General features: G+C 36.1%; 1 protein-coding gene across 1 annotated transcript; it reads left to right on the top strand.

The window, feature by feature from the left end:
• The first annotated feature begins 8,654 nt into the window (after window positions 1–8,654).
• On the top strand, window positions 8,655–15,295 carry LOC115447873 (brachyurin). Its single transcript, XM_030175130.2, has 5 exons — window positions 8,655–8,902; window positions 9,919–10,186; window positions 10,715–10,813; window positions 14,325–14,521; window positions 15,174–15,295. Exons 1-5 carry the CDS (start codon window positions 8,717–8,719, stop codon window positions 15,276–15,278), a joined length of 855 nt encoding a protein of 284 aa, XP_030030990.2. The 5' UTR covers window positions 8,655–8,716; the 3' UTR covers window positions 15,279–15,295.
• Window positions 15,296–25,430: the final 10,135 nt, after the last annotated feature.

Below are 25,430 nucleotides of genomic sequence, written 5' to 3'. Positions count from 1 at the left end.
TTGAGCTCTTCTTATCCAGTTAGATCAGACTTTCTTCACGTTGTTTATCCAGCTTATTCATGGTTTTCCTTGGGGGCACTTTTTTTTCCAAATTGCGGTAAGGTACTATTGAAGATATAAAGCTTCATACCTTTCTCTCGTTTCCAAGGTAGATAGAGGCGTAACACACTCACATTTGGATAGCTATACCATATATAAATAATTATAATAATATCAGCTCTGTATTATATACTGTCCCACTACTGGGCACGGGCCTCCTCTACTACTAAGAGGGATTAAGTCTTAGTCCACCACGCTGGCCTAGTGCAGTTTGGTAGACTTTACACACCCTCAAAATTCCTAGAGACAATTTCTCATGTTTGCAGGTTTCTTTACGATGTTTTCCTTCACCGTTAAAGCAAACGATAATTCGCAAGGAATACACACATAATATCAGAAAGGCAGATGTGTGCCCTTTGGATTCGAACCTGCTGACATTCGTCTTAGCTAAGCTAAGCGCCGCTTTTTATGCTTTTTGCTATTCCATAATTACTAATTAGATATCATTTCAGATACAATAGTTAATATTATAATTAGGTATAATTTCTGTTATATTTATATGTTTAGTGGGAGTTACCATAATAAATGTATTTCTTTCTTTTTCTAGTACTTACGAAGACGGATCTTCGTACACGAGAGGCTAAATAATTGGTCCAGTGGTGGTAAAAGTGAAACTTCTACTCCATAGCAAAACAAATTTGAACCAAACACCAGGGCTGTTTACAATAGTTTTTGCGAGCGACTTAGTCCGTGATTCCAAGTTTCAAGTTTTCCAAACTTCGACATTGTCGGCAAGTTTGCTAATTGCACCAAGTTGCTGAGATTCCGCGGTATAATTAGTGCAATTTTGGTCTTTTTACCTTTTCAATATGGTTTATTTTTGCTAGAGTCATGATTTTATGTATTATTAATCATAATGATTTCTTATGTTTACGCGAATGTTAGACATTGAAAATAAAACTATTTTACGGATTTTTTCGCGGTTTTTATATTATTATTTTCTCCCGACGTTTCGAAGACTTTGCAGCCTTCATGGTCACGGGGCGGACTGAAGTGGTGTTCATCCGCAAAGTCAAAGTTACAATATCTACATTTTACAAATATACAACTTTTTTTAATTTTAGCTGTTGACGGTCCGATCTATTAATCATCATCTAAATGACGTGTACATAATTATTTATTAAGTATAGTAGTTATATTTAAGTGTGGATAATTTAATTTTGCAACTTTCACTTTTCGGACGATCACGACACTGAAGAAATATTTTTATTAAGTTATTATTTTTTTTAAGTGTGTGAAATTTGTAATTTTGTCCGCTCCGTGACTTTGAAGGCTGTCAATTCTTCGAATCGTTAGGAGAAATAAAATTATAAAATCGCGAAAACACCCGAAAACTAGTTTTATTTTAATGACAATAAGGTGTGATATCAGTGTGCCTATTTTTATAGTGCATTAATTTTCATGAGTTAAGAGCCCTGACTATCAATTCATTTCGCTATTCGCCTATGCTATGAGAATTCACTTACAGAATAAAACTTGAAACTGAGTTTTTTTTTTGTAAATATATTCTGTAATAGAGGTTTTAATATATATGGCCTAATTTAAAAGAATAGTTTTCTTGACTTTGTTACTAGAATCGGTTTTTAATTGTTATCTGTGTGTGTAACCAACGTACAGATTGTACTCCACCAAAGATATCTAAGATATTGACCATACTCTTAAAGTCTTTGTACTTCACTAATAAAATTCATAGAAATCTAATTCAATCTTAATAATATATTTGAAACTGTAACTTAATTTTTATTGTTTTCCTGCTAATAAACACACAAATACTTTAAATTGTTCTCTATATTAGTAGTATTAGGACAATTTGTGCTATAAACTAATCTTTCATTTATCGGACGTGGTTGAAACTTTGTATATATGTTCTATAAGTTTTGCGAGCAAAGCCAGTAAGTATAGCTAGTGTAATATAAATTGTCAGTTGTAATGGCGGTGTGGGGAGTAAGCGGCTTGTACCGCTACAGGCACTACAGAGTGACGACTTCACTAGTGATGTGCCGTATATCGATAATATTATCGATAGATTATAATAATAATAATAAATAATAATTTTATTTGCAGAATAACAAAATACAGGTACACTTATGCCCTATAAAGACCACATTGACATAATCGTGTACAGGACAAAGTAATTAATAAACTCTAGATTTTGTAAACTTCTTTTTTATGTATCACGGCTTTTACCATTACGGCGGCGATTTTGACAAAGATTTTGAATATGAAGAACCATCTTATTTATTAAAATACAAATATTTTTTCCGGATTTTATCGCGGTTTCCGGAATAACAGTTTTATTTCAATGATGATTTATATTTACTAGAATGTTAGACATTAAAATAAAACTATTTTTCCGGATTTTATCACAGTTTTTTATATTATATTTTTCTCTCGACGTTACGATCACTGCAGCCTTCGTGGTCGCGGCGGACCCCATGTTATTATTAATTATAATATAATCCGTAAAATAGTTTTATTTAAATATATAAATCAAAATTTAACCTAGAATATGTTCCAATAAATAATATATACACGGGTTTATTATATTTTGTAACAAAAGAATTGTTCCTTAGCCTGTACATATCAATAAATAATTATTTATTGAACCTAAATGCTACAAAATATTAAGTTAAATTACCTCTGCCGTCAGTCTGTAACGAGACGACAAGAGAAGTACAATAGAGATGCTATTTTCAAAAAGAAACTACAATATTTATGACTCAAAATTTTATAAAAAATACATTTAATATGTGTCTTTGAATGATGGAAACTCGTTTCTAAATAGTCTACGTTTGAATATTAGGTATAAAAGATTATTAACTTTTTAATAACATGGACTAATATATCTGATTCATTAATAAGAATTGTGTATAAGATAAATAAATTGACTGATCTTTGAAAAAATAATTAATTTTTAATCCGCTTTTCTGATATAATCGTTACTATCTTATTATACTATATTATTAAATTTAGTCATTTTTAGATTGTGATCATTAAGCGTGCACAACATTTAACCCGAAAAGTAGGCAGAGGCACAGCAGTCGCATCCACTTTAATGCCGTGTGTATTCCGTCGTTTGATGAGATAGGGGGCGAGCCTATCGCCATATCGGGCACAGGTTCCAGACTCCGGGTTGATATTGAGCAGGAAAACTCAATATCACTGCTCGACCCAGGGATCGAACCCGAGACCTCAGTACTGCAGTCATACCGCAATACAACTACGTCACCGAGTCATCCCTTCTCATGTCTACACATATCTCCGTACAATCCGATGACGTCACACACAACCGGTATTATTTCATTAAACATTGCCGGGACGTTAACGTGAACCGGAAAATCCGTTTTTATTTACTCTGTCCATAACGGTGTCCAATTTACATTCCGCTTTTAAGTTGACGCAGTCGGTGGAATGATGTCCGGTCATTTTGCATGATAATACAAGTGAAATTGTTACGTGAAATATTTTGATTTAGCGAAAATTTATAAATTTATGTCGTATTTCGTAGGTTACAGAAGTTAAATTTGTTTATTAGGTAATTGAACGGTTTAGCAGAAGTCATTGTTGTAATTCATAGAAAAAGAGGAAAATAAAATATCTTTAATTTCCATACCGTTGTATTTTTGTTATCGTATTTATTATATGAACGATATATCGATATTTCTAATCGAGCAACGTCCACCACTAAACGTAATCACGAGAAATGCAACGAGAAAACGAGAGTCGCTATGTTCGAAGGGAAAGTAAGACTAGATAGCGCAACTTGATTTACTGAAATTGCTGTTAACTTGCGCAACACGAGACAACATGAAAGATATGAATGCTTATCGAGTCCTTAGTTAGATTAGGTAGTCATTGTTAATTACTCATAATAATTTGCAATAATTTTTAAATAATTAAAACATGATTTATTGATATGTAATTAAAAAACCCGATAGTGTAGTATTGTTATGACCGATGCTCAGGTCGCGGTTCGATCCCGAGTCGAGTAAGTTAATTCGATTATCTGCTTAGTATCAGCGCGGAGTCTGATAGTGTACACAAAAATGGTTGGTTCGACCACTATAACATCATAGGACGGAAAACGAAATTTAGGGGCAATAGTATCTACCTTAAGGTGGTAGGTAGATAGTAAAATTTAATATGACGAAATTTTAAAGGCCGAAATATCCATGATTATTAATTATTTTTACGTTTTTCTTTCAACTGCGAGAACTAATCACTAACTAGACGTGAATTTAAATTCTTTACTTGCCAATACTTGTTTAGTTACCCAGATTAAAGCCGAAACAAAATGTATGAAAATGGACCTTGAGCTACCACCTTAAGGGGTAAAGGATATAGCGTGCAGTTTCCATTTTTAAAAAAAACTGATGTAAATTGAAATAATGATTTCTTATGTTTACGCGAATGTTAAACATCGAAATAAAATTTGTTTTCGGATTTTATCAAATTATTTATATAATAAAAAATTATAGGTAGATATTGTAACGTTGACTTTTTAAAACGAACTATATATCCATCGCCCGTGACCTTGAATGCTGCAAAGTCTTCGAAAAGTCTGAAGAGATAATATTATAAAAAAGTGATAAAATCCGGCAAAGTTTTACTTCAATGTTTAAATTTAATTTTACATTTTCAATTGCAATAAACAGTCAGCAGGTTCCACAAATTTCGAAATCCATAAGAAAACTTAATTCCGAATAGGTATTCTAATTATTCATAAGTTTTAGTAAGTGCATGAATAAAATATGTTCACTGAAGTTGCAACTCCATTAAAAACTCATAGAACTCTTGGAATATTATTAGTTTGGTGGAAACGGAAACATATTTAGGAATCTAGTTACGTAAAATATTCAGTAAATTATAGAAGTTTTTGGAATTAAAACCACGTCTGGTGGAGGTTCCATAAAATGGAAGTAAAGATTTTAGTAATACCCACATTAACTCAGTGGTTGATCTTATTAATATTGTTGACGCGAAAGGTGGAGAAGTTGTTTGGAATAGGATAAAATTGGATAAGTAGATAGACCATGATGATTTGGATCAAAATATTATGCTTATTATAGATTACTTTATAGCCCAAAAAGGCAGGTGCGTAGCTACCGCCGTATCAGCCGTATCAGTGATACAGGGCCCCGAACTTTAGGGCCCCTTTTGGCCTATACCTACATTAAATTAAGTGGACGCCCAAAAGTTCGCACTCCCTGAAGAACCCCCAATAAATATACATATAGGACCTCTCTGTGGCAAGCTATGCTACTGCAGAAAGGGTACCTATAAAGCAGGAGAAGTCGCGTGAGTACCTAGCATAAAATAATCAGTTCAAATGACTATTGTTTCAATGAATCGCTAATTGAATCAACGCGTAATACAAATCTCTGACAATTTTATCAATTCGTTCATACAAATTAAATAATCTTCAGCTTTATGTATTTATAGATATGGAATTATGGATTTCCAAGAACAAAATATTTACTTAAAGACGGCGTACTATCAATAGGGTTGGGCCTAAGGGTTTGCGTGTCAAAAGTCCGATGAAGCTTATTAAATTAACGCTGCGGGCGTCACAAAGGCAACCTGTAAAAACTCTTCTCCGTTAATTAGTGCAGTGGAGTATTTCAAATAAATTTTAAATACTGTTGGGATTAATGGTGAGACGGAGGTTTCATTCCTATCTTGGAACTAATATCTAGACTTCCTAACGGTAAGGAAGAACGTCGTAAAACGAATGCATAAAAACATTAAAGTGATTCCAATAATTAATATCAACTATAGCTTATTTGGGAGTGGAACTGACTGCTGACATGAATATTCGCAGGTTCCAAACCCAAGGACATGGACCTGTGAGTTTTCTGAAGTTATGTGTGTAGTCTTTATGATTTATCGCTTGCTTTAGAAGAAAACATCGCGAGACAACTTACATATTTGAGAAGTTTTGTCTAAGAATTTTGAGGGTGTGTGAAGTCTGCCAATCCGCACTAGGCCAGCGTGGTGGACTAAGGTCTAATCCCTCTCAATAGTAGAGGAGGCCCGTACCCAGCAGTAGGACGGTATACCAACTCTAGCTGATATTGTTATCATTCATTATTATAACAATTTAGAATTTATATAAATAATGGTCATCTATTAGGAGTAGATTTATTGTCTATAAAGTCGAATGAAGAGGCGAGGAAGTTGCTCGTTGTAGCTGACAGCAACACCATTCAACACTTTGAACTGGAAAGTACGGCGTGATACTAACTCGCGCTCATAAGATTTAAGGAAGGAAATCTAGTCTTAATGTAATTTAGTGCTTAAGAATTGTTAATAAGTCATGTGTTTTTTTATTGCTGTTTGAATAACGAGGCGGGTTTGCCGTTCGCTAGATGGTAAGCAATATGACCGCACATAAACAGTAGAAACACCATGCAACACCTTGAATTACAAAGTATTGTTTGGTATTTCACTGCGCTAGCCATCCTGAGACATGAGATGTTAAGTCTCATTATATCCAATAGTTACACTGGCTACAACGTACTTCAAAACGGAACACAACAGTGACTATACACTGCTGCTTGGCAGCAGAAATAGATATTGCGGTGGTACCTACCCAGGCGGACTTTCACATATACCCACCACCAGCTTTCTATTATGCCTTTTATTAAATAAAAAAAAGACAGACGTTAAACCTCATAATTCATAGTAAATATCCTTTAAGAGTCCAACAGCCAGCACCCCCTCCTCGGCAATTCTCGTGCACTCTTCACACCGAATGCCCATGTACGGGGAGACATTTGTCGCGGCCCTAGACATACAGTTAAGTGTGTTTATCTCTTCGTTAAAACTTCACATTGAGGCCTATAGAGGCACGTAAACAGTTTTTTTCCCTCCTCCACCTTAGTAAGTTTCGATTTCTCCCTTACTCTTCCTTTCCCCATTTTCTTCTCCACTCTCCGTCGGGCCTCTGCAGTAAGTCGCGGGATTTTAGTATCCCATTCATAGATTTCTGCCAGTGATAACTGTAAGGGCGCCTTAACACAATAAACAGCCTCTACACTGCTGTTTTGTGGATTATACATGGTTTCCCGTATTGATTGTGATAAAGTTAATGGCACTAAAGAATTGCATCGTTAGGGCTCAGGTTACATGCCCACTGATGGACGTAGGGGACGTATACAGATAGACATTAGCTAATATCTCAGGAAGACGAACGCAATAATATTTACACAGTCCACCCCATGACTACGAAGGCTGCAAAGTCTTCGAAACGTCAGGAGAGAATAATAACATAAAAAACCGCGATAATATCCACAAAATAGTTTTATTTTAATGTCTAACATTCCCGTAATAAGAAATCATCAATAATTACCATTCCTGAAGGACTATTGTATTAGAGTTGCCGTACCAGGTAGCAAGTTTCATAGATCATCTGGGCATTACTTAAGGGAATCAGAACATTTTTTTTGTAATAATAATTATGATTTATTTATTAGATACAAAATGGTTATGAGTCTGTGCAGTTCTGTTACCTAAACTAATTAAAATCTTATATTTTAAGAGAACAGGTCCTTCCCATACAGCTTACAATATTATGTGCGCAATACTAAAGGGATGTAAAAAGAAAAATAATAAAATAAAAACAAAACAAAAGGCAATAAAACAATAACAATTAAGGAGATTAAACTATACACGTTTGTGTGTGTGCGTGTGTGTGGGTGCGCGCGCGTGTGTGTGTGTGCGTGTGTGTGGGTGCGCGCGCGCGTGTGTGTGTGTGCGTGTGTGTATTACTATGAATCTACGCCACGATTCGGTTTTCAGAGGTTTTGTAAGTATACAATTTTAATCAATTTATAATTGTTGTTTTAGCTTCGATGGCAAATATGAAGTAGGTTCATCTTCATAGATACCGCCTTTTTTATCTGATAAGCATCATACTCAAGCGCCACCTCAGATGACACGCTCGTTATGATAAAATTGGTGCAACTTAAATACAAGATAATATTGATTGTCACATGATTGTCTGATATGCTAACTGAAGTGTTAATTTCCCCTCCAATATTCTTTGAATTCAAAAGGATTATTGCTTAATCGTGATTCCAATAAATGTGAACTGGAGTTTATTGCAGTATTTGTACACTGTACTGTATCTGTACAATAGTTTCTCAAAGTGTAGGGTTTTTTTTTTAGTATTTCATGGAAGGCCTTGATATTTGGTTTTGAATGACCATTTATTATAGCCTAAAAGTATATTGTAGTTTAAAAATTCTATGCAGTTGCACTGTATATCTACTTCTTCTTGTTCAACTAGGCGAATACTCGCATACAGCAAACCTGCTATCAAATTTAACGGCAGACAGTCCTCTGCCACCCGCCTGTGACCTCTCAAAGGCCTCTTATTTGTCGCGTCTTATGACAGTCAGGGGATACCAAATAATTTCTATTCCATATTTTAGATTTATCCCTGGTTAACGACACAAAATAGAAAGAAACAAATTTAGTAATACATTTTCAGAAAATGTTTAGTACCACTGGCCGTCAGGTAACTGATAAGAGATAACACAGTGACAATATCAATTCGCTAATTACTTTGATTAGTATAAAGTACGTATTGCAAACAAACTGACTTATTGGTACAATGATTTTCCAAAACAAATATATATTTTTGCTTTCGTGCGTGTTTGTGTGTGGGAGTGCAGCTGTGTATGAAAATGGGTACCATATGGATGTTGGGGTACCTAAGGCGACATGGTTGAGGAGACAGCCTATCAGCAGGATTGTGGGCGGTACCAAAGTTGATTCTGCGACGGCGGTTCCTTACCAGGTTTGAATATACCTCAATTCTTTTACAGATAAACGTTATCCATTTTAGGTCTAATTACTTTTGTAATTTCGAACATACCTATTACCCCTGAAGCGGCAGTCAGAGGCGTAACTGGTGCATCCACTTCTCACCGAGCGTATTCTGTCCCATAATGTAATAAGGGTGATTTTATCGCCATGTTGAGCATAAATTCAAGACTCTGTGATAACTAGTAGAAAAATCCATTATCACTGCCTGAGCCGAAGATCGAACTCGAGACCTCGGCACTGCAGTCATTTCACCACAACTACACCAGTAATGCAGTTATGGAATAGCTTCTTCACCAAACTTGGTTTTGCGGCATTCTCAGCGCGATAGACCTTTCCCGCAATTAAAATCCCACTGTGAATACTTGGCATAAGAAGCTGTATTACTTAAGCCAGCTTGGTCTATTTATGTCCATCGTTTAAATTTATTCAGCGATTTCTGAGTCTACGCCTTACAATAGCTTAGATATCCAAACATCTCGCAAAACATTCACAATATTATTAAGAAGTAGACTACAAAGGTCAGCATTGCTCAGTTAAGGGCGTTTGCAGCATTAAGATGAATGAAGAGTTTGTTGTTGGAGCAACACGTACTAAAATTTTTGTTATTGTTTTTTTTGTTTAAATATCTTTTTTTATTGTTTTGAATGACGAGACGAGCTTACCGTTTGCCTGATGGTAAGCGATACGACCGCCCATAAACAGTAGAAACACTATTCAATAGAATTACAAAGTATTGTTTGGTATTCCACTGGGCTCGCCATCCTGACATATGTGTTGTTACGTCTCATTATGTCTAGTACATGTACACAGTCCATGTACACTGGCTACAATGTTCTTCAAATCGGAACACAACAGTGACTACACACTGCTGCTTGGCGGCAGAAATAGACATTCCGATGGTACCTATGGCGACTGTCACATATGACAGACCTATGTACCACCAGAACACCACTAACATCTTACAAAAGTATAATTTATTATTTACAGGCAGGTATCGTAGTACGGCTCACAACAGGTTGGACATCAGTCTGCGGAGGGTCTGTTGTTTCTGCCACCAGGGTCTTGACAGCTGCTCATTGCTGGTGGGACGGGCAGAGCCAGGCGGCCCTCTTCACCATAGTCCTTGGATCCCTGACCCTTTTTAGCGGAGGCACCAGAATTGAGACTAAGCAGGTCACTCCTCACGCCAATTGGAATACTAGAGACTACACTCACGACATAGCTATGGTCAGGATACCGGCCATTACTTTCAGCAGTAAGTGTTTTATATTTAGTCATCTTTATCTCATCTCTAGCCTATATCTTTGTCCACTGCTGGACATAGGCCTCCTCCAATATGCGCCATTTTACCCTGTCTTCGGCCCCTATATTTAGTAGTTCTTTTTTAAAAGAATACCATACAGAATCCTCATTATAAGGTAGAGCGCAAATGCTATCAGTTTCATGAAAAAGAATCCTAAACTCCTAACGCAAAAGGTGCAACAACCTATCAATATATTTCTTCTTCCATACCTAAAACAGGGGGTTCAACTACTTACTTACTAGCAATATAATCCATCAGCCAAAATCCGGTGTAATCGATGTAGCGTAAGTACTGAGGATTCTGAGCCTTATTGCATCATGGGATTCCTAGATAGAATCGAACTCAAAATCTCATGGTTTGAAAATTTTCAATTAGAGGTTTTCAGTCTAGAGTATTTGACGTGTCTGAAATAGCAAAACAAAGACGACTGATTAATTATATTGATAATTGCGTTAATACATATTTTTTGGTTTTCCCTAGATAAGATTCAAGCAATACCTCTGCCTACAGCAAGTATTGTGAACAACAACTTCGTTGGATTTACCGGGACCATATCCGGCTTCGGGAAGACTTCGGATGGTAAGGTTTTTTTACTTTTACGATAGTGACCACACTGAAGGTAGTAATAAGCGGAGTAGAGTCCACATAGTGTCGACTGACGAAAGATGAATACCTCTTACTAGAAAGAAAGAAAGATATATTATTGCACACAAACAGTATAACGTGCACATAGTAACATAACAAAACAAGAACAAACATAAAACTTAAAAAATAAATTATACGCAATGTGCTAACTATTGGAACCCTCATCCAGGTTCTTGCTGCAGGACCAGTCTCACCACAGCGCTGATTTTCAATGAGGCATTAGTGGTGGTTGGATTATTGTATCCGCCGAGATCATATTATAATGATGTAAAACCTACCATAGTTGCCCACGTACGTGCATCTCGATTTAGGATCAACTTGTGTATATCCGCCTTTCAATAGGTCTGCATAATTATATCGCCTGACAAGCGACAATAATTTCTTCTCAGACGATACTCCGTCAAAACTTCTCTAATTATCATCAAATGCATTGGAATAACTTTGCCGACCCGTTTAAAAAATATTCATTCAACATCTGTTTATACGTGGCGTTTTACCAAGATGTGGAGCAGCGCAACTGTATCAAAATGTTCCAGAATATCTAGTTTCTACTGCATTAGGGCAATTCACTCTAAGTAGAAGATAGTTCGTACTCTTCCCTAAAGTGTGATACTAGTTTCGGCCACTATCAAAACTAAAAAAACCCCGAAGACATAAAAGCCTAATGCTTCTACAAATGTTTTATTACTCTGGGTGCAACTTCAGCATAATTCTATGTGGTAAATTGGATTCCCCGGGGATTTAAAACAAGCAATGACTGATAGCAAAGGACAGTGATAGGACAAGAGACGTTAAAGGTGATTCATTTTTATTTTTCAGTTATGCTATCTGATCCAATTTGATATAATTTTTTGATATTTTGAATTAAAAAAATGCTTATTGATTCTAATCAGTTATTAGTAATTACATTTATATTATACATTATAATGAAGAAAAATGGCTGAATCATGAGCGCCGCCTAGATTATTTTTAGGGAGGTGCCTCTGCATTTACCCACTACTACTTCATTAAATTTATTTATGTATTTCAAATAAAAACCGTACGTTTATTTGTATATGCTAAGCCGTAATAAAACCTCTGTGGTTGGTGACTCCCATTGTCATTCAATTATTTTTATTGTGATTGGTTTCGGACAGGGGGGTGCACTCACTTGCACCCCCTCTCGGCGCCTATGGGCTGAATACATTTAGATATAGGTTTTTGGCTTAGCTAAAGTCAATGGTGAGTAAACATAGTGAATAAACTATCAAATATCATGATAGTGTGAACACTTCTGCGGAAATTGGACTATAAATTTTATATCATATAAAAAATAAAATTATAGTAGTCTAGGTGTTACTGACTAATACCGCAGACCAAGCTAAGAATGAAAGGTAAAAAGCTTTCGAAACCATGACAGAAAATATTTAAAAAATTCGCGATTAGATGTCCAAAATTATTTCAATAGGAAATAAATTCCATGCGCGGTAAGTCTTTGGCAATAGGGAATACGAGCCTTTAGGACGTTTACAAATGGCGCACTTGTACTGGAATGAATCACGGGATCTGGGCAAACTCGGTCCCGGGAGATTACCGAAATATAAGTTCAAAAAGGAAGGCTCTCTTGCTAATTTAGCTTTTTATGAGAGCAAATAATCTTGAATAGTTTGTATTATGTCTTGGATATATTATTATTAACTTTCATAATACTTAGTACCGATCTTATTCTTGAGGCCTTGGATGAATTTCGGCTCAGCATCAGCGCGAAGTCTGGAATTAGGGTCCAATGTGGTGATAGGCTCCCTTTTTATCACATCATGGGAGGAAATACATGTAGCGAAACTTAGGGGCACTAATTTAAGGGCATATTACTAAAAAAATATAGAATAAAAAACCACAAGAACTGTACTGTAGTTGAAATAACCTAGTTGGGAGTAGAGCGGACTGCTAAGACGCAAGTCCGCAAGTTCAAAACCCAATGGTACGCACCTTTGACCCTTCTAAAATTATGTGTGTATTCTTTGTGAATTATCGCTTGCTTTAACGGTAAAGGAAAACATCGTGAGGAAACCAGCATACCTGAAAAGTTCTGTATTAGACTTTTGAGGATATGTGCAGTCTTCTAATCCACATTAGGCCATCGTGGTGGACTAAAGCCTAAGCCCTCTCAGTAGTACAAGAACCCAGTGCATAGCAGTTGGACAGTACATAATACAGGGTTGATATTATACCACAAGAATAAATGATATTGGATTCAGAATAAGCTTTCAGACAATGCTATTATAAATGTAAAAGTATCTAAAATAAGACATTATAAAGATTTGAAAGCAATCCAAGGATATATTTTTGATGGTTGGCGGACGTGAGACGATTTGATATGGGCGAAGTATGCTCAACGATAAAGGAATGCTAAATTATGTTCATACAGAATATTCTCGATTTCATACGATCAACTTTTAGTGGAAACTCACTTAGAAATAGATGAGATTGTACTTAGAATATAATAGTGGCCCTATTTTCCTTTTTAGGGATAAGTAAAGATTGTAAAATATTCATATTTTGCGAGTTATGTTAGGTATATTGCACACGGTTGGAAAATTGAGTAAATAAATGATTCGACGGCAGCAATGAAACTACAAATCTGCCTTTAGTAATGGCTAGCAATAAATTGTAGTCATATACACTATTTTTTTATTTTATTCTATGTATACAGCAGCGATAGCCTAGTTGTGTGGAATGGACTGCCGAGGTTCAAATCTCAAGAGCACACACCTCTGACTTTTCTAAAATTTTGTGTGTATTCTTTATGAATGATTGCATGCTTTAACAGTAAAGGAATAAAACGTGAGGAAACCTGCATACCTAAGAAGTTCTCTTTAGGAATTTTGGGGGTGTGTGAAGTAATGTAAAATGTACGATTACATAATAATGAGGAATAAATCTATCCATTCGTAAAAGTAATTCATAGACCTACGTAAGTGTATCACGTTTACGGATTAGAATGTTAATATCCGGCTTCAAACACTCTAGTCAGTCAGCACTACCTAGACCCAATTCTGCCTACCACCCCTCCTTGAGGCAAATCTTGTGCGTTGGATCTCCACATCGTATACATGCCCAAGTACAGGGGGACATATGTCGCGGCTCTAGGCACGCGTGTGTATATCTCATGAATGCTAATTCACTTTGAGGCCTATGAGGGCTCGTGAACATTTCCTGGCCATCTCCCCTCCTCTCATCCTAAGAAGGTTCCTTCTCCTTCCCCAGATATCGCCTCCCACCTTTCCTCCAGGTCCCTACAGTCGCTAAGCTGGGGGATTTCAATATCCAATTCGAAGGTTTCCCTCAATATGGACTGCGGGACCCGATAAAAAAAATTAAAAAAACTCCGCTTATCATTTATTGCAGAGGGTCACATTACCGATATAAAAATATGGTATTAATTTTAAATATCTATTCCTTCCAGCACAAAGCGCTGTATCCTCTTCAACGGTCCTGCATCGAGCCACGGTGCCCGTAATTTCAAACGCTGTGTGTCAGAGAAGCTTCTCGTTAAATATCCATGGCAGCCATCTTTGCACCAGCGGCGATGGTCGTAAAGGCACCTGCGACGGTGACTCCGGTGGTCCACTTACCGTCATCGTCAATAATCAGAGAGTTCAGGTAATTTTCTACATATATCACGCTTATGTCCCCGAAGTGGTAGGCAGAGGCACAACTAGTGCACTCACTTTTCGCCGTATGTATTCTCTCTAATGAAGTTGGGCGAAACTATAAGAACCGATGTTGATCCATCTCAGGTACACTTCTAGACTCCTGTCTGAGACTGAGCAGAAAAACTCAATATCACTTTGGTCGATCCGGAATTCGAACCCAGGACTACAGAGCAGTGTCGGAACCGCATGTTAAACTACGCCACTGAGGCAGTCTATAACTAATGTAGCTGTCACTTTGCTTGATTAAGGCTTCCTCTTCCTCTTCTTTTTAATAAATATGGATAATAACGACGCTGCCGTACAATTTTCACTGAGTTTTAGTAACACTTTTGATAATAATGTTTTTATTTTCAAGTACCAAAACTCATAATGTTAATTAAAATTTACACTAAGTTAGTTTTGCCCGCCGCTCCGGTCGCGTCTATGAGTATTCCCGCGATAAAAGTATCCTGAAACACTCAGGGGTAATGTAGCTTCTTATTAGTAAAAGAATATTCAAAATCGGTTTAATAATTCCAGAGATAAGGCCCTACAAACAAAAATCTTTATAATATTAATATAGACTAACTAACAACTACTAAAATTTAATACGATTTCAGATCGGCGTTGTATCGTTTGGACCTCCATCGGGATGTGAATTCGGGGAGCCTTCGGTGTACACGAGGCTAACTTCTTTCCTCAACTGGCTGCAGGCTCAAATGTAACATCTGGATTGCTGAAAGAAGGATCACTAATTTAATATAATGAACTATTGATATACATTGCAGTTTTCTTTAAGTTTACTGGTGGTAGGTCTCACATATGTGAGGACTCTCACATACCTACCTGTGATAAATAGACGCTGTGTTCACCACAGCGTCTATTTAACTAACTTTGGTCTCATACGATAGATCTTGGTATAATCATTCATTTATTCAATAACAAATAATTTCAAAATGCAAAGGGTAAGATCGTGTAACGATAAAATAATGAAAAAAATATGTTTTTTATTTTAAGCTACATAGGCGGCGACGCCGTTGTTTTTGCACAGCCCTATATGTATATACCAAGAATACGTGTTCTATGATTTTTTTTCTATACATCTAAAGCAAATTCAAGTCACTGCACCTAGTGGTAAGTGGAGTAGGGTCCAATAGAATGTCATCTGACGGGAGATGATTACCCCTTGGCAGTCGACGTAGTTATGCCGGCCTGCCGAGACCGGATATACACACGCTAATCCCGGAAAGCGATACGTTTACATAAGCCGCTCTGGCCGGTTTTAACACCTTGTGTACGGTGGTCGCTATCCAGGCGGATATAAAATAAATCCTACAACCAGCAAATTTAATAAAGTTAAATTGCCGGCTTCCAGCTTACGACATATTCCAACGCAAGCCATAATTAATAACCGATATAATAGTCATTGTTCGCGTGTCAATACCGTTTTGTGTGACAAATAATGTGCACGCAACAGGCGTGGCGGGGTAACGTAATAAACGGCTTTTCATTGAGGCTTTCCATAGACTCATACAGTATATTGGCTTTTATGTCACTGGACTTTATGCAGTGATTGACAGATTTTCGAGGTTGGTTTATATTGTTATGTAAATTTAAATGTATATGAAATTAAATCTCATGTTGTGGTAAATACGGAACGTGTGAAAGTGGCGCATTCAAAGCGGGTTTTTTATTTTCCTGGTCAAGCTGTTCTTGGCTTGAGTAAGCGCGGATAGCGTAGTGAGGAGTAGAAGGGATTACTGAGAAGGTCGTAGGTTCGAACTCCGCTCTCAAGTTAGACACAGGGGAGTATTTAAAGACAAGTACCACTGTGTATTGTAAACTAGCTTTTGCTCGCTGCTTTGCTCGCATGAAAAAGTTAAAGGATACAAAGTAGCACAACTCCTTTCCAGGGTCTAAGTTCTAAAAAAATATTATAAAATAACTAAATCCCTGCCTCATCCATCTGCCTGTCTGAACGCGAAATCCTCAATAACAACCTAACGGTTTGCCATGTAATTTGGTATGGAGATGGTTTGAGGCCCTGGGAAGGACATAGAATACTTTCTATCCCGGGACAATTCTTTCACGCGGGCGAAGTCGCGAGCATAATCTAGTAGTATGGATATAGTTTATCGTTAGCTTTAACCGTGAAGGGAAACACCATGAGAAAACCTATCTGGGAAATATTTCCAAATTGAACCTTCAAAATTATTTATATTCATTTTATATTCGTAACTGAAGTTTTAGTATCAATACATTTTATTTTCCAAATATTTCATTTAGGTTTTAATAAGGATCGTATAAATCATAACGTCAATGTGATAAATGGAGGCGCACTTGAATTGAAGCGTTAAGATAAAATCGAAATAAATTAATGATGTCCAAAAGCACTGGGTGTCACATTTATGCCAATAGTTTTCTCGCGGCTTTGCTCGTTTTAGAGTTTTCACGAAACAAAAGTCTTGCTCTTAGTAAGGGAGAAGGTCTACCTATTTTTGGTTTTGTGGAGATAATAATAATAATAAAAAAGTAATAATAAAGTAATTTGTTGCCTTTCAATTAACAAATAATACAACAAATTAAGCAAACATAATATTAGTGAAAGACAAAAGGAAATGACTCAGCATGTGCTGACCGAAACCAGAGTCTAGCTCAGCGCTGGTTTTCAGTCACTCCTATCTCCCAGATAGAGATGCATTCTTTACAACTACAACCCAGCCTGAAGAGGTGATTGAACGGTTATGGGGCCTTAGTCCATATTTGTGATCCCGAACTGTTGGAGACTGCCGGGCGGCCGCTTGGCCGAGACCTTAACTCTATCTATATATACACTCTATGCACAGAAATACCAAGGTCGAGACCTTAACTCTATATAGGTATATACTTTGCTATGCACAGCAATACCAAAAAAAAACTCCGCGATAGCCATCTTTGATGCATTCGGAATGTTTGAGGATTCTACCGGCATTACGTGCCAAATGCCATCCAAACCCGTTCAGCTGTTACTGCCTTTATTTCCAAAAATCCTCACGGATGTTACTAAGAATGCAATGATTTTATATATACATAGTTATTTTGACATTGTGTTACTAAATGAAACCATGTACTTATCTTCTTGAAAATAACACTTTACAATAAGTTACTCGAACAAAATAAATATTAATAAAATGTAATGCACCATCATATTTTCAGTCAGAAATACACTCACGCACATGCCATACTCGCACTAAACTACAAAATGATAAAAGTTTAAAAAAAAAACCGGGATTTTTAGTAAAAATATTCGTCATTTATGGATGATTTTGGCATAAAGTTAGCAAAGACGAGTATGTGGTTTCATTTAATAACGCAAAGTCAAAATGATCCTATATACAAATATAAAAACAGCAGCATAGATAATCTCGCAGTGGACACGCATGATATATGCATTGCGGAAACAATATCTCTGAATTACTATTTTCCTTTAACAGATTATTCGATGTTGAGGAAAGATAAGTATATCTGCAATGCGGTATATGTACAGCGGAGATAGCTCTCCAAGATATTCAGGCGTCATTTAACAAGCAATAAAGGGAAATGCCTATCGTAACGCAAATATAATATGTTAAATATATGGGTATTTTTTCCTTTTTCAAGCTGTTAGCTTTCGTTGATGCAGCATTAATTGCTTAAAATTAAATGCGAGCTCGCTTAAACAGCCTTTTTTGTTTGTCTCTTTAATAAAGTAAACCAAGACCACATATTTATTTCATTTTAAATCTAATATGGCGGACGACCTAAGATGGCGGACCAGCTATTTTTTATGCACATTTACATATTTTATTGCATAGTCAAATGAGTGGGTCACTTGATGTTAAATGATGTTCGGCTCCATCAGTGTTGGAGTTGTCAAGCAACGGCCTAGGGAGATAAAAAGGGATCTGGCTTATCAGCTATCTTTTTCAGGACAGTATTCGGACTGATCAAACTGACTAACCCTACCCTGACTGATTTACCCAATTAACATCTAATATATCTATCCTATTGTATACATTCCCGAGATAAAACATAAAATTATAATACTTTAATATTTTAATCCATGACATGGATTTGTAAATCTAAACCTGTTCAAGGGATTTTGTGTTTACTCCTTAATGAAATGAAATAATTAATCTGAACCTGTAAAATGTTATACATTTCTGGATCCAGTCAATATTAAGGGCGTAGCTACTGCCGTATCAGCCGTATCAGTATACATGGTCCCCAAGCTTCGGGGCCCCTTTTGGCCCATATCTACATTAAACTAACCAGGCGCCCAAAAGTTCGCACTGCCCTGAAGGGCCCCCAAAAAATTTAGATATAGAGACCCACTGTGGCAAGCTACGCTACTAATATTAACTCTATCACTAGTTCGGAAAGCAGCTCTCACTAAAGAAAAATAAGCAAACTCTGGCGTTGCTTTTTTCAACCTTAAACCTTTTCAAATTTCGTCATATTAAATTTTAAAGGCCGAAATATCCATGATTATTAATTATTTTTACGTTTTTCTTTCAACTGCGAGAACTAATCACTAACTAGACGTGAATTTAAATTCTTTACTTGCCAATACTTGTTTAGTTACCCAGATTAAAGGTGAAACAAAATGTATGAAAATGGACCTTGAGGTATCGCCTTAATATATCAACAAACATTCGCCTAAATAATATTAGGATTATAACTCCATGTAGTAACAGTAATATCCCGCGAATGGACGGAGTGTCTAAAACTTTGGACTGATCCCGCGCGATCCCGCACTATCCCACCGCCGACGCTAAGCCGGTACATCTTGGCTAATCCCGGCCGCGCTACATCCAAGCCGGTAAGATGTCGCTTGTCTCCACTTTTTTTTAATTCCAATAAGTTGTGATATAATCCTATTAATATTATAAACACGTATGTTTGTGAGGATGGATGTATGGATGTAAGTATGTTTGTTCTTCTTTCACGAAAAACGGATTTGGATGAAACTTCACAGTAATATTGGTTATACATCAGAATAACACAAACGCTATAATTTATAATAACTTTGTGTAATTTGGTCATAATATAACGATACATATCAAGAAAGTCGGAACAAAAATTGCTATCTTGGCGTACGCTGCCTAAGCCGTTGGAGTTAGACAAATATGATGTGCTGTAGGATTGTTTGTTTTAAATAGTTCTAAATAAAAATCCGTGACAGCATATATCTACCTTTTAACTGGAAGCCACTATAACCAAAATAGTGAGCCATTTCCATCTGTCTGTATGTAATAAATTTTCTCAAAATGTACTGAACGGATTTTTATGAAGTTTCGTATGGAGATAGTTGACCCTGGGAAGGTTATAGGCTACTTTCTATCCCGGGAAAATATATAGCGGGACTTTTATCCCGGAAAACTCCTTTACGCGGGCGAAACCGCTGGGAAAAGCTAGTAATATATTATAATGATACAGTTAGTATCATTTTTACGACAATTATGCCGATGTCATGTTTGAAAAGCAGAAGATACACGTGCTATATGTATTTATAAAAAAGTCTTCAAGGTGAATGTGATGATGTGACAGATGTAATGAAAATTCAAAAAGAAATCTTGTATAGGACTAATTTCAAGTTCAAATTTTTACTGAAATTTGAACTTGAAATAAAAATAAAATAATAATGGTCTTAATTTTTATGAAAATTTTTATATTATTCAGTGAAGTTTTAAGTTTTTTTTTTATAAATGTAAGTAATGGGAAGCTACATTATTCGGGAATTTTAGAAACTACTTTTTATGCCGAGAACTGACCTGGGGCCTTAGATAAAATCCCTTTCTGGGCATTTTGTTATAGGGTTCAGAATATAGGGGCAGCTGTGCGAATAAAATTTTTCTTTCTTTATTCTGTAAGAAAAAGCGAGATATACTTAATAAATGTTAAATTACTGTAATTTTGATATAATATATTATTTTTAGGTAGATATTGTAACGTTGACTTCCATTACCATCGTATTTTAATCATCACTTCTGACTAAGGTACTTAACCTAAACAAAATTTCATTCAAAGCTCTTTCCAACAAGTGTTACTGCAGAAACTCTTGATTATCTCATCAGCATTTCGTCTCGAAGCGCCATTTTACTAATCCGTAGTCGATAAACTTCCTCCAGACACTTGACGTGCGATAAATTAATTCAAAGCTTAATTTAACAGTTGATTAATTGAAGTCGGATTAAATTCTTCAATTACACTAATTATGTTGTCCTTGAACTTGTAGGTTTGGAATCTGTGTCTTGTATCTTGTACACGAGCAATAAGATTTTTTATTCAATTGAATATTGAGACGGGCAAGTAGCTCGCCTGATGTTAAACGACACGACTGCCCATGAATAATAGCACCGTACAAATCTTTTAGTTAGGCATTGTATCGTACTGCGTTGAGTTCGTCCTGAGACAATATAGTGCTATATCTGAGCATTATTGCCAGTTATGCAGCAATAGCTTATTTGGGTGTGGAATGGACTGTTTGAGACGAAGGTCCGCAGGTTCAAATCCCAAGGACACACACCTCTGACTTTTCTATAAAAAATCTGTGGGTATTTCTGAAATATCGCTTGCTTTATCGGTGAAGGAACACATCGTTAGGAAACCTGCATAACTGAGAAATTCTTTATAGGAATTTTGAATTGTGAAGTCTACCAATCCGCACCAGGCCAGCGTGGTGGACTAAGGCCTAATCTCAGTAGCAGACAATGTCCTGTCCAGCAGTGGGACAGTATATAATACAGATATATTACTGCCGGTTGTGACGCTTTCATTAGGCGATTGCCATGGTCGTCTACTCGTTGAGATGTCTACAATTTACGTGTCTCTGGCATTATGTTTTGATGATAAGTATCACGGGAATTAGGTTCTAGTGTTTGAATTTCCAAATAGTCCAAGAATAGTGATTTGGTACAAAGATTGGGGTCGTTTTGACAGCTTTATGTGATCTCAGATCGGAGTCGAGATTCAGACCAATAAACTTGCTGGAAATCCAATGTGAATTTGACATTTTACTATTCCATTTCGTTTTAAATTCGATTTCGTTAGATTCTTAATAGCTGTGGCATTACTTTAAATTCTCGTAATGTACTACATTTATTGTGAAGAATTGATGGTCATTCTGTGACAGTCTATTGCAATTATAATAATGTACTAGTATATATATTTAATGGGTCTTATTCCGTCTACAAAGGCGAATCCGTCTTCTTTTCTTATATTGCTTTGAATGACGAGACGAGCTTGCCATTCACCTGGTAAGCGATATGACCGTCCATAAACAGTACAAACACCATCCAACACCTCGAATAACAAAGTGTTGTTTGGAATGTGAAATGTGTGTGAAATTGAGTGGAATACCACTGCGCTCGCCATTCTGAGACATGTCTCAGTCTTATTATGATAAGACTTAACATGTCATGAGATGTTAAGTCTTATTATGTCCATATGTCTGCCATATTTTTACTACAGGCGTTCTCATCGAAGGACAGCTTTGATAGCTGTATCGGTAAAAAAGTCAAAAAACCCTATATTTTACTTATACGGCTAGCCAAGCAGTCTAATACGCCGTCCATAATAGCAAAAAAAAAAAAAAATACAATCGAATTGAGAACCTCCTTCTTTTTTTAAGTCAATTAAAAATATGGATATGTCGGCGTAGACGGAATAGAGAGCTCTGAGTGTAGTATTTCCTTGTTTTATTATAATCGTTAATATGCTGTTTATGATGCACAATAAGATGAAGTGGAAGGTAATTATCTATGAAGTAGTGTTGAGAGTGTGTTTATTTGAATACATTAATCTCAGGAGCTACAGTTTTTTTATTTCGTAGGGGGTAAAGGATCTTACAGTTCACGAGATGGTAAGTGACCACCGCCGCCCTTGAACATCTGCAAAACCAGGATTATAGAAATGCGTTGTCAGCAAGTGGGAATATTCTTTTATTTAAGGAAGGCAGGTGATATCTGTCTGAACATTATTTTACCAATAACAAGCTAGATTCATGATTATTGTACCTAGAGGCGGCTTTAGTTCAAATTACACGCGGGCGGAGTCAGGAACAAAACTATTCTGCCAATAAAACATTCCACCTGAATAACCCGAGCCTCGAACTCGTAAATAGGACGCGAGCGTCAATCTTCCATTTTACTAGTTGTAATGGCTCCATTGTGTTCGGAGCACTTCGTGTGGAGAATAAAGATTTGAGCATTTTAAATATGTATTCGGAGATACCAAGAAGTTGGGAACCATTAACTTCTAGTTACGTGTTTGGGAGTTTGAAAACTTATTTTTATGGGTTTAGGTTTGAAATGGTATAAAATTATTTTGTCTTATTGGACTAGTGGCAGCATAATTGGGTGAATTGCAACGTTCTAGGCACAAATCAAATATTTATTTTAAAAAGGAACAAAAATTATTTATTGAGGTTCCGATGAAATGTGGAATGTTTTAATTAAATTTAAATTCAAAGTTTATTGCACTCCACAATCTAAATAGATAGCGATTGCGTCGTATGGATTAATACAGTGATCTAGGAAGTTTTGTAGTAAATAGCAAACAACACATTTAATAATAATTAATATTATAATCATTGCTGAATGTAAGCCTCCCTTAGAGACTTTCAGAACAATTGCTTGCTTATTTCGAAATAATCAGTGTTGCCACTGTTTATGGATCACGTTTACAATAAGGCAAGTGAGTCGCCCTTCTCGTCACAATGCCTCATCCACACTCCTCATAAATAACGTAACAAAGTTCGCAACAAACGTACGCGACTAACAAAGTGTGACCGACTCTTTGATTGTGGTTTCTTTGTAGTTTGTCTAGCGGCCTTGTCGCTGCCTCGCCTTGCGTTGGTAACATTTGCTGCCTTGGGGTTAGGCATTATTTTTCTATATTTATAACTATTGGAATTGTGTCAAAGGTCTGGTAATTAGTGTATTGAATACTAAATATACATGTGAATATACTTTTGTGTGATAAATGGTATATGTTTTCGATATGGTTTGTAGCCCTCCTTTAGCATTAAGATGAAAATGAGTTCTCCCGAAGGCTACCACTTTAGAGTAATAAGTTACAATACGCAAATAGCTTTAAAAATAGCTGAACTTGTTTAATTTAGTAAAATACCGCACTCGTTGCTGTCAAGCTGCATTGGTTGAAGGACGTGAGTGCGCACCACGCTCACGCAGTCTCTTAGGCGCTGGCGGTCTCTCAGAACAATAACGAGCATAAAAGGAGTCTAAATTATCCGCATATACTTATCCTATTTTTTCCAATAGGCCAAATCCATTGAAAAGAATGAGATAAAAATTATGTTGCTATGATTGGCTTGTCGGCCAGCTCTATGATGCCGAATTAAAAAGCAAATTAATGTGAAATGTTACTACTTGTCAACGCGCAAACACAGATTAGTTACGTTATAGTTGTGTCAGAAGGAATCTCAACACAATTAAATTTCTTGCTGTCAAAGACGGTTTACACTCAAATAAATAGTATTTCTTCTATGCTTATTATAATTGTTCAGAGGACGGTCCGCATGCTCATGTGTCTAATGAGGGGTAGCTTCATATTCTTTATTTTCTTTGTAATTTGTTTATCATGGTGTTGTACGAATAAATGTTTTGTATTTGTATACCTGTAATGTGCAAAGTACTTACAGACGTTACGTTTTATTAAAAATATTTTTTTTCTTATCTAAAAGATAGTTTAGCATATTTTTATTTATTTCACTAAAAAAAAATATTTTCATCAGTTTTTTTTATTATTTATATTAAAAATACATCATTACATTATCCTACTAATAAATCTAACTAATGTTTAATTAAAATATTTATTTTCATAACAATTAGAATTTTCATCCCAATCTGCACAAGTTTCACGTATATTTTATTTACTTTAATTTTTGGGTTATGCCTATAATGTTCTGTTATATTTGTATAAAGGCTTTAGGGTTCCTTAGGCTAAAGACGAAAACCCTTACGGTTTGATAAAACAAATATTGTGTTATTGAGGTAAGTAAAATTTATAATTGAAAACAGTTTTAGCTTTGTTTAAAACCACGCAATTATATTGAAATATTGGTATGATATTTACTCGTAAATAAAACTATACTTTGGATTTTGTTGCAGTTGCGTTCTCCGAGGAATCTAAGTTAATAATTTCTTATTATTACGCGAATGTTAGACATTGAAATATAACTTTTTTTGATGTTTAAATCGGAACCCAAACGACCGGCTGCCAGACTTCAAGACAATGCGAACTTATTCTGCGTAAATCGGACCGGCGACAGTTAAAACTTAAAATTTTTGAATAATTGTAAAATGTGGGTAGATATTATAACTTTGACTTTTTTGGTGACCGAGACCTCAGTTTCCCCGTGACCATGAAGGCTGTAGTCTTCGAAACGAAAAGACAACGATGAAATCCGGAATCTAGATTACCGAATACTGTTTTTTGTACTGAACCCTAATTTATTACACTAAGATCGCATGACCATTACAGCAATGCTTATTCATACGCGCACGTACTCTTGTTAGCATAGGATTGTGTGATTTAAAATTGTTATTGTATTATGAGAAAATCTATATAATACGAGTATTCTGGGATTTCATGTTGTGTTATATTTTCTTTTATTCATGTCGTTTTGAGAAAAAAAAGACGATATTTTATTTGAACATACATAACATACATAACATCACGCATTTTATCCCCGAAGGAGTATGCAGAGGCGCAACTAGGGCACCCACTTTTCGCCAAGTATGTTCCGTCCCATGATGTGATAGGGGGCGAGCTTATCGCCATATCGGGCACAAATTCCAGACTCCGGGCTGATACTGAGCAGAAAAACCCAAATA

Source organism: Manduca sexta, chromosome 8 (assembly GCF_014839805.1).
Source record: "Manduca sexta isolate Smith_Timp_Sample1 chromosome 8, JHU_Msex_v1.0, whole genome shotgun sequence".
NCBI classification, from domain to species: Eukaryota; Metazoa; Arthropoda; class Insecta; order Lepidoptera; family Sphingidae; genus Manduca; species Manduca sexta.
Note: the sequence above shows the minus strand (reverse complement) of the source record. Positions and strands in the feature narration are given on the sequence as shown.

What these genes read in the sequence shown, in the direction of transcription:
- LOC115447873 (XM_030175130.2), top strand. Translation starts at nt 8,717, where the DNA reads ATGATTTTCCAAAACAAATATATATTTTTGCTTTCGTGCGTGTTTGTG. An exon ending in CGACGGCGGTTCCTTACCAG is followed by an intron (nt 8,903 to 9,918) that starts GTTTGAATATAC and finishes TATTATTTACAG; the next exon opens with GCAGGTATCGTAGTACGGCT. An exon ending in ACCGGCCATTACTTTCAGCA is followed by an intron (nt 10,187 to 10,714) that starts GTAAGTGTTTTA and finishes GGTTTTCCCTAG; the next exon opens with ATAAGATTCAAGCAATACCT.